Genomic DNA, 9,659 nt, shown 5'->3' on the forward strand with positions numbered 1-9,659 from the left:
GGGAGGGACCAGACCAGAGGACAGCGGGGGCTCACGCACCCCGGAGGACGGAGGGAAGGATGGGCGTGCCCCCGAGGTTTCAGGGAGCGGCCTGCAGCAAAGGACGGACAGGTCTGTGTCAGCGTCACCGGCAGAGAAAGTGCAGAGAAGGCGGGGTCTCCAGCGTCTGGAGGCGGGAGTCTGGAGGCAATTTTTTTGAAGCTCTTTTAAAAATTTCATTTATTTATTTATTTATTTATTATTTATTTACTTATTTATTTATTTATTTTTAGAGAGAGCGGAAGGGAGGGAGAAAGAGAGGGAGAGAAACATCAATGTGTGATTGCCTCTCCTGCGCCCCCTTGTGGGGACCTGGCCTGCAACCCAGGCATGTGCGCCACTGGGAATCGAACCAGCCACTTTGTGGTTCACAGTCCACTGAAGCACACCAGCCAGGACTGAAGCATTTATTATTTACCTCTGTCGTTGGGGCTGGAAGACAGTGTACATGGGCAGCCTAGGCCACTGATGCGGGGGCGGGGGGGGACAGCTGAGATACCCTTTCCCGTCTGGGGTGCCTGCACAGGTTTACGGGTGAAAGGACATCAACTCAGGGGAGAAATGATTCTCCCCTGCACTGACGGGCTCACCCCATGGCCCAGGGCCGGGAGCCTGTGTCCCCGAGGGGTGGATTGGTACGGCCGGCCCTGTCGTTTCTGTGCCAGGCGTGTAGAGGGTCTGAGTGGTTTCAGTGAGGCGTCTGTGCTGAACACCACTGACACAACCGCAGTGTGGACAGCCCGGAGCAGTCCCAGGTCAATGCGCGGATGAAAGACGTGTAAGAGATGTGTCGTGTTGTTTGATCGAGTGTGTTTTTTCCAGCCTTTGAGGAAGCTGCTCCTTTCCTTGGCACGAAACGCACGCACCTCCCCACCCCCAGCAACCCCACCCCCGGGCACGGCCCCACAGGGTGAACATGGCGCCCGCGAAAGGCCTCCCAGGAGAATGTTCAGAGCGGCGGCCTCCCGTGCCGCCCAGACCCAGCACCACCGTAGGTGTCCATCGGCAGGTAAAACAAGATGCGGTCCATCCACACACGGAGCACGCTCGGCCACGAACGGGACGGGCCACCGGGGCTGCACAGACAGGGGCAGTCCCGAGGTCAGCGTGCTGAGCGGGGCCAGGCACACCAGCGCCGTGAGAGTCGAGCCCGGCAGTGCTTCCCCGCAGGGGCGGGAAGCTGAGCACCAGGCTTGGCTCGGGCGCGGAGGGCCGCTGAGTCACCCAGGCGTGTGCGTCTGTCCCAAGGCAGGGAACTGCACACACACCGCCTGGGCATCCCCACTGGGTGTAAACACCCACGATTTCACTGTATGGGAATTACACCCCATCCAGAAGGTACTGAGATTAATATAATCACACTACACAGCTCAGGAACGGCTGAGGCAAAAATTACTCAAAGTATTCGGCCCTGGAGGCAAGGCTGATTAAACACCTTAAAAAACTAGTCCCGGCATCTGTGGGCGGGGCATCCGCTGCCCTGCTCCGGGGAGACAGCAAGCGCCTCCTTCCTCCTTCTGATGAACGTTGGCTTCCTGCACGTCCAGCTTTCTGAGGTCGACTATGCCGATCAGCAAGTGCTTTGCCTGAGTGCAGGGCCAGTGTCCCCGTGTCCCCCACCCTGGGCAGGCAGGTCTGCTGACTCAGGGTGTCCCCTCCTGTGACAGCTGTCCTACCAGAGGGCAGGAACCCGGTCAGAGCTACTCAACACCACCCCCAGGGTCTTACGCAGAGCTTGGCACTTGGGGGCTGAATTGTGTCCCCTTAAAGTCCATGCTGAGCCCTGGCTGGTGCGGCTTAGTGGATTGAGTGCCTGCCTGAGAACCACAGGTCATCGGTTCGATTCCCAGTCAAGGCACGTGCCTGGGTTTCGGGCCAGCTCACAGGTGGGGGTTGTGCAAGAGACAACCACACATTCATGTTTCTCTCTCTCTTTCTCCCTCCCTTCCCCTCTCTCTAAAAGTAAACAAAATCTTTTAAAAAATTCGTGTCGAAGTTTCAGTTGCCAGTTCCTCCCACTGTGGCCACATGTGGAGAGTCTTTAGGAGGTGATTCAGTTCCCCAGCTTTACCGATAGATAGATCTGATACAACATTTAGTTGACATATAAAGCAACCTTAACTGTGAATTCAGATGCGCAGTGTGATGATGACAGTAACGTTAGAGAGCTCACCCTTCGCCTTGTTTAATCACCGTTTTGTTGTCGCTGTTATGATGGCAACATTTAAGGTCTACTCTCCCAGCAACTTGCAAGTACGAAATAAGTATTGTTAACGATCGTCGCGGTGCTGTGCCTTAGACCCTGTGTCACTGGCGGAGCAGTTGTTCCCCCACCTTCCCCTGCCTTAAGATGGAAATCAGGAGCGGGGGAGAGAAAACGATTCCAAAGAAGAGGCTCACTGAAAACAAGGCGGAGGGAAACAAGGTGGCGCGTGGAAAGGGCTGGATTTGTCTGTGAGCGCACACCCACGAAAAGCAGGGCTCCCGGAACCGCCGCTGGGATCTGACTTTTGGGGGCTGGACTCTTCACGCAGGCGCAGAACGGAGTGTTTTGCTTCCCGGGGTTCCCAGAGCGGAGCACTTCGGGGAGTGCCGGAAGAAAAACTTCGAACTTAACAAATAACCGAAGAGCGTTCCCACCCATTTAGAGCGTCCCAGAGGGACCTCGCCCATCTGATAACTGAAGTGTGTGCTCCTTGCCCAACATCTCCCTCCCCCACCCCCAGCCCCTGGTGACCACCTTTCACTCTCTGCTTCTGAAGTTCGATGACTTCAGATGCCACATGCAAGGTCACGCTGTATTTGTGTGTCTCTGTCTCATTTCACTTGGCACACCCTCCAGGTCCATCCATATTGTTGCAAAGGGCAGGATGTCCCTTTCAAGGCCGAGTAATACTCCATTGCACGTATGCGTGCGCCACCTCTTCTCTACCCACCCACCCCTCCGCGGGACACCTGGGTGGCTCCCATGTCTTGGCTGCTGTGGATAACACTGCAGTGAACCTAGGGGTGCAGGCACCTCCTGGAGAAAGTGATTTCACTTCCTTCCTATGCCTGGGAGTGGGGTTGCTGGGGCACATGGTCGTTCTATTTTAATTTATTTGAAGAACCAGATGGCTAAGTTTTAAAATGGTCCTGTGGGTTGGGCTCTGATCCAGGCTGACTGGTGACCTTGTAAGGAGGTTGGCACACAGGATGGCCGTCCACATGCCCACGAGAGAGGCCTCGGAGGAACCGGCCCTGCGACACCTGCTCTGGGACCTCAGGCTCCGGGACGAGGGGCCAGTGTCCAGTGTGAGCCCCGCAGGCCACGCCGTGGCGTGACGGCCACCGGAGCAAAGGGGTACAGCAATGGGCCCCGGGCGGTATGTCTTCAAGTTAGACTAAAATGCGGGAGCTGCAGACATGCTTTTTCTTTCTTGAATTTATTGGAGTGACGCTGGGTAATAAGCCTATGCAAGTTTCCGGTCTGCGGCACTTTAATACACTATAATATATAACACACTACCCAATACATCGACTGCGCGCCTGGGGAAGAGACACCCCCGCCCACGGACGTGACGTCAGCGCTCGTCACCGGAAGTGTGTGTGGCGGAGGACCCGGAAGAAGCTGGCGCGGCCGAGCCGGGAGCAGCAACTGTAGGGAGGTGTCTTCGGGCAGCGGGGGACCCGAGCGCGGGGGAGCCCGCTTCGGGCCCCGTCGGAACAGCCGCGCCTGCGTCGCGGGGTCGGACGTGACGTCAGGCTGGCTCCAGGGACGCCCCTGCGGCGTGTCCCAGCCACTCTCCATTTCCGTGAAGCTGGGGATTCGGACAAAGTAGAAATGAGGAAAAAAGGAATGATTCTCTAGCTCGGGCGACTTAAACGCGGAAATACAAGCAGTTTCGACACTTGTTTACGGACTCCAAAGATAAAAGCTGAGACACCCCGCCCCTCTCGCCCCTGTGGGCGCTTCTGGCCTATCACGCGCCAGGCCTCGCGCGAGTCCCGCCCCCGTTGTCCCCTTCGGCCTATCTCGAGTCGTACCTCGCGCAGGGCCCGCCCCCGACGCTGGAGTGTGGGCCTCCGTCGGCCTATCCCACCCGGTGTGCGCAGGACACCGCCCTCACCCAGCCCCGGCGCGCCCACTCGGCCCCTGGCATTTTCCCGCGCTGCGTGGGAGCACCGCCCCTGATATCTCCCCTCGCCTATCCCGCGCCTTGCGGTCCGCGAGCCCCGCCTCTGCCCTCGCGCCCGGCCTATCCCGCGCGGCGCTGAATGCGAGCCCTGCCCGCTCCCCGCGCGGGGGTTGGCGCTCGTCTGAGACGTCACCAGCGCGGCGAGGCGGACGCGGAGTTTCCCTTGGCCCGCGGCGATGCCCAAGCGGGGCAGCCCCTTCGGGGACGCGGCCCCGCTGCAGCTGAAGGTTCGCGTGGGCTGGAAGGAGCTGGGGCGCGGCGTGTGCGCCGAGCGTTACTCGCGGGAGATCTTCGGTGAGTGCGGGGTAGGGCTTCCTGCTTCGGGGCTTGGGCTGGCGGTCTCCGCAGGCCGCGCCCCCGGGGGCTGGGCGGCCCGGCAGTAGCTGCGAGGCCGGGGGTTGGGAGCACTGAGAGGGGTGTGAGTTCGCCCGTGTCCCCCTGCGGTGGTCACGGCCCGCAAGGAGTGTCCCTCCATCCCCAAACGGGAGGCCTCTGCGTGGTGCTGCCTTCGGGCTCGGTCCTGCAGGGATGCCGACCTCTCGCAAGAGCCGTCTCTGGTTTGGCTGGCACTGCGGCCCCTCAGCCAGCGAGAGGGCGGGGAGCGGGACGTCCTGCGTGGACCGAGCTGGCAGAAGTGCCCCTTCTAATCGGAGGGATTTGAGCTGCGCGCCCTGCCTGCCAGGCAGTGCGGCTGCGCGCAAGCCGTTGCCTGCCCGGAGCTCCAGAGTCTATGAGTGATTAGCTCGGGAAGGAGTGTCCCGAGAGGGTCCGGGAAGACCGGGGACGCCGCGGGGCCCCCTGCGGAGGAGTCCGCCGTCTCGAGGGGGGCCGGCACCCGAGCTGCGTCCTGCAGGGTGAGCGGGGTCTGGCAGGCAGAGGGGCAGCGGGTGCAAAGGCGGGAACCAAGGTGCTGTCGGATTTCGTGAGGCTGGAACTGCAGTTCGGGTGGGATGGGAGGCTGCCGGGGCCGGAGGCCTTCTCACCGGCTGCCCTGCAAGTTTTCAGGTGTGTTGCTATTGTTGACCATCGGTTTGGGCTGGTGGATGCTCTGGGGCAGTGGCAGCGGGGAGCTCACCTTCTCCGGAGGTCCGGGGCCCAGGTGGTGCCCCCCAAGCAGCTAGGAAGTTTATGATTGAAGGGGCTGCTGTGTGATAGGGGCTTGGGGCGTCCTGCCGCAGGGACCCCAGTTCTCCTCTCGGGCCACTCCGCTGCCGCAGCTGCTCTGCAGCGTAAATGGCCTCTATGGCTTGGCGGGCTGGGCGTCCTCCCGCAAAGCGAGAATGCCCCCCCTCCATTCCCCGTCCCGGCACCTGCCCGGGTTGTGGGCCAGGTCCCCAGCTGGGGTTGTTCAAGAGGCAATTGATCAGAGTTTCTCTCCCTCTTTCCCCACCCATTCTCTCTTTCTAAAGAAAAGTAAAAATAAAAGAGAACCAAAACCAGAATAGTATGGTCCACCAGGATAGCCCTGGACCACCTTCCCGTGGCATGCCCGGGGCATGCCCGGGGCTCTGTGACCCGCCCCTCTGGGGGTGTGGCGGAGCCTCTGGAAATGTGGGCAGGGTGCCCAGTTTGAGCTTGAGTCTCCCTTGTAGTGAGTTCCAAGCTCGAGGCCGTCACCCCGACCAGCAGACCTTGAAGACGGGTGTCAGCCCCACAGCGTGACTCCCAGCTGCACGCCCACCCCCTTGGGGGTGCAGGGGCCACACGAGATCCTGGGGAGGGGGCGCTGGTGTGGCCAGGCTCTCGCACGGGCACCGAGGCTTTTCTGGGACCGGCACCCGGCGTTCGACGGTGTGAAAGCGCCTGGGTGGCTGGTGTGGGGCTGGGGCCGAGCCCCTGCCCCAGGCGCTGAGTGGTCGAGTCAGCTCTGGGGGTAGCGTCCAGGGCCCACAGAGGTCCGGGAAGCTCCCAGACGCCTTCGGCGGGGGCTGGCTGCTGCCCAGTCTCCTGGCAGCAGCTCCGCAGTGAGCGAAGCGGGTGCTCCCCAGCCCAGAGGCCCAGCTCGGAGCCCCGCCTGTGGGTCAGCGCCCCGCAGCTCAGGGCGCCTCTGTGCTGCACGAAGCAGGCCTCGGGCGCTGGGGCAGGGGTGCCGCGGTGCGTGGAGGCCACACCCAAGAGAGCTGCAAGGAAAAGAGCCTGGGGCCCTGGGGCCCAGCCCTCCCGCAGGAGGCAGCAGCCGGGTCTGGGTGAGGAGGGGCAGAGGCAGAGTGGACCTGGGCCCCAGGGAGCCTCGGGGCGGGAGGAGGATGCCCGGGGACCTGGCCCCAGCCGGCCTCCAGGCCGCGGTGGCTGTGTGGCGGGGCTCCCGTGCTCTGGCAGAGCCCATGGGGCTTTGTCTCCCCAGAGAGGACCAGACAGCTCCTCTTTCGAGGGGCCCAGGCCTACATGCACCACGCCTGGGAGGAGAGCTGCGCCGTCGTTGACCTGCCGGAGTCCCCGAAGCCTGGCCCCGTGGAGGCCCCTCGGGCCGCACGTGGGCAGATGCTGATCGGACCAGACGGACGGCTGACCAGGAGGGGAGCCCAGGCCTGCGAAGCCGGTGAGTGAGGCTGCCACTCTCCAGTGGGGTGCTGGGGGTGGACATGGCTGGTGCTGTCCTGCTGTCCAAACCACCGTCGGCCAGTGGGGGCTGGAGCTGGGCAAGCCCCAGGAGGCCCCCAGCTGTGGAGGCTCAGCCCCCCAACATCTGGGTCTAGGGGTGACAAACAGCTTCTAATCCTCAGGTAGGATGGAGCAGAGACCCCTGGGTGGCGGCAGCCTGGTGGCGTGTCAGGGTGCATGTAGGACCGTCACCTGTGTCGCTGGTCACAGTCCCTGCCCACCCCTGGGTCTGCGCAGGGCTCGGGAACCTCTGTCAATCTGTGACACAGGGGCCGCATGTGCAGACCCAGGCAGGACGCCCAGGGGACGACGGCCGGGCCCCGCCACCCCCAGCAGTGGACCCAGACTGCGGAGGTTTGGGAGCAGGAGTCCCGAGACCACCGGGCCCGCCCCCTCGTGAAGCGGCTCCGCACCCGGCCTGCCCTCGGGCGGCCCTGAGGCTCCGGGGGGGCTGGGCGCGGGGTCAGCCTGTCCTGGGGTGAGGCAGTGGACCTGCGGCCCTCGGCACTTCGAGGCCTCCGTTCTAGCTGACAGGCGGCCTTTCCTCCTCACAGACGTGTCCGGGGCGGCGTCCAGAGCCTGCTCCTCGTGCGTTCGAGCCGCGGACGGGACAGTGGTGTGCGCCCAGTGTGAGCGCGCCTTGTGCGGGCGCTGCGTGCGCACCTGCAGGGGCTGCGGGGCGGCGGCCTGCGCCCTGTGCGCCCTCCTGGAGTAAGTGCGGGACCCGCGGCCTGGGGGGATGTCCGAGGGCTGTGGCCGGAGCTCTGGGGCAGCGGTGGCGCGGACCGCCAGAGCCGTCCCTGGTGTGTCTGCAGCCCTGGTGCCTGGGGACTCCTCCCTGGGGCAGACCGACCGACGGGATGGCAGGGGCACCATGCCCGTCACCGTGTCTGTGTCGGGGGACAGAGTGCTCGCTTGTGTCAGCTGAGTGTGTGAGTGTGAGCCCCCCAGTGCCCCTGCCCTGCGAGACGACGCAGCCCCCACACAGACTCAGAGCCAGCCTGCAGAGCCGCACCCAGCTCTGGCCTGCCTGTCCTCCAGCTGGCTGGGGGAGGTTAGGGGCAGGGGATGGGACAGTGTGCCCCACCGGGAAGGACCCAGCCTGAGGCGGCCCCCCAGGGGTGGGACAGGAGACTGCCAGGCACCTGGGCGGTTGGGCTGGGGTCATGCTTTCGGCAAGTTAGGACCACAGCTGCCTTTCCCCAGCCTAGTCCTTCTCCTGGCCACCTGTGGCTGGGCCAGCGGCCTTCTCGCTGGAGGACTGGAGCACGGCACGCGGGCGGGTGGTGCGGGCCCCCGTGGCTGGCAGCTGCCTCCTGCCTGCAGCGCCCGTTCCCTGCAGCGTCGGCTCCCCCCCTCCGCCCGTTACCCCGGCACTCACGCCGCCCCGGCACTCACGCCGCCCCGTCAGAGCAGGCCCGGCTGCAAGGCGCACACGTCGGGCTCTTGTGGCCACAGCCGGGGCCGGGTGCTCTGCTTTGTAAACCGCCGACTGGCTCTGGGCCACCAGGCATTCTGCCCCCCGCCCCAGCTGCTTCCGGCGGCGTCCTGCCCACACCTGGCTGTCCTCGGCCCGGCAGCGCGGCCGCCGGTGGACGGTGCTGGCAGAGCTGGGGGTCGCTCCACGGCGGGCGGCCGGCGCATCTGCAAACCAGCCAGCCTGTGGCTCTGCCCTCCCCGTGCCGTGCGTTGCCAGTGTCCCAGGCCCTCCTGACGCATGTCCCCTGCGATTCCCGTGTTCCGTGTGAGCCTGACTGGGCGCCCAGGAGGTGTCTGTGGGGCACCGTCCGACCTGACACCCGGGCTGGGCCCCGCGTGGCTCCTCAGCTGTCCCAGTCCACAGACCCCCAGCCTCGGTCCTCACGCACTGGAGGCCAAAGTCCGCAGACCATGCCTCCTGAGGCTGCGGCAGGCGTCCGCTCCGGCCGGTCTCAGCCGCCAGGGGTCGCCGGTGTGCTGCGGTGGCCCCCACGCCCCGTCCTCACGTCGTCTCCCCTGCACACGTGCTTCTCGTCACGTGTCCTCTGCCTCGGGCCCCTCCTGTGGGGGGTGGGGACCCTCCTCACTAATGACATCTGCCACAAACAGCCCTATCTCCCAGTGAGTCGACCGCCCTGGGGCCAGCACCTCGGCGTGTGAATGGGGGGGACAGCTCAGCCCCTAACACGCTCTCCTCTCTCCCCTGTGCTGTCGCAGCTGCGGTGACGCCCACGAGGAGGTGCTCTGTGCCGGCTGCGCGGTGTTCGAAGCCTGAGGGCCGGAGGGGCCGCCGTGCCTGGACAGCCTCACTGGTGCCTGCGCAGAGGGGGGGCTTGCTTTTTGATATTTGTGCTCCTAGAGACAGACTGAATAAATCCTGTATATTTGGGTAAGAGGACTTGCTGGTGGTCACGGTCCCAGGGGTGCGGTGGGCTGGGCTTCGTGCGAGGGGCGTGCCCGGGCACCCAGCTGTTCAGATGGGGAGACGGGGGCCGCAGGGGGTCACTTACCAGCCCACCCGGCCGGTCTTGGCGGGAAGGGGTTGGAACCGGCCCATCTGGCTGCGGGGAGGGTGACCGCTGTGTCCTCTGCACTCACACCTGCCGGGCGTGGCCGAGCCGGTGCTGCAGGCACTTCTGTCTCTGCCGCCCTGGCCCCCCACCCCCACCCCGCCCGGCCTGGAGCGTGAGGGGCACCCGGAGGACCCCGGCCTCTTCGAGCTGCCCGTCTGCTGGCATCCCAGACCGCTGTCCCCAGCGGTGCTCAGGAGACTCGCTCGGGGCGGGGGCCCCAGAGAAGGTCACACATGGGTCCATGCCCGTGACCTTGAAGCCTCTCCTGGCCATGGGAATGTCCCGAAGG

The 9,659-nt window shown here is 64.5% G+C and overlaps 1 protein-coding gene across 1 annotated transcript; it reads left to right on the forward strand.

Annotated features, from left to right (window-relative positions):
• The first annotated feature begins 4,126 nt into the window (after window positions 1–4,126).
• Window positions 4,127–9,190, forward strand: SIVA1 (SIVA1 apoptosis inducing factor). Its single transcript, XM_045823040.1, has 4 exons — window positions 4,127–4,511; window positions 6,562–6,756; window positions 7,373–7,529; window positions 9,015–9,190. The coding sequence occupies exons 1-4, from the start codon at window positions 4,394–4,396 to the stop codon at window positions 9,070–9,072; spliced, it is 528 nt and encodes a 175-aa protein (XP_045678996.1). The 5' UTR covers window positions 4,127–4,393; the 3' UTR covers window positions 9,073–9,190.
• The last annotated feature ends 469 nt before the right edge of the window (window positions 9,191–9,659 follow it).

Source organism: Phyllostomus hastatus, unplaced genomic scaffold (genome assembly GCF_019186645.2).
Source record: "Phyllostomus hastatus isolate PE091 unplaced genomic scaffold, TTU_PhHast_1.1 phas_scaffold_501, whole genome shotgun sequence".
Lineage (NCBI taxonomy): Eukaryota > Metazoa > Chordata > Mammalia > Chiroptera > Phyllostomidae > Phyllostomus > Phyllostomus hastatus.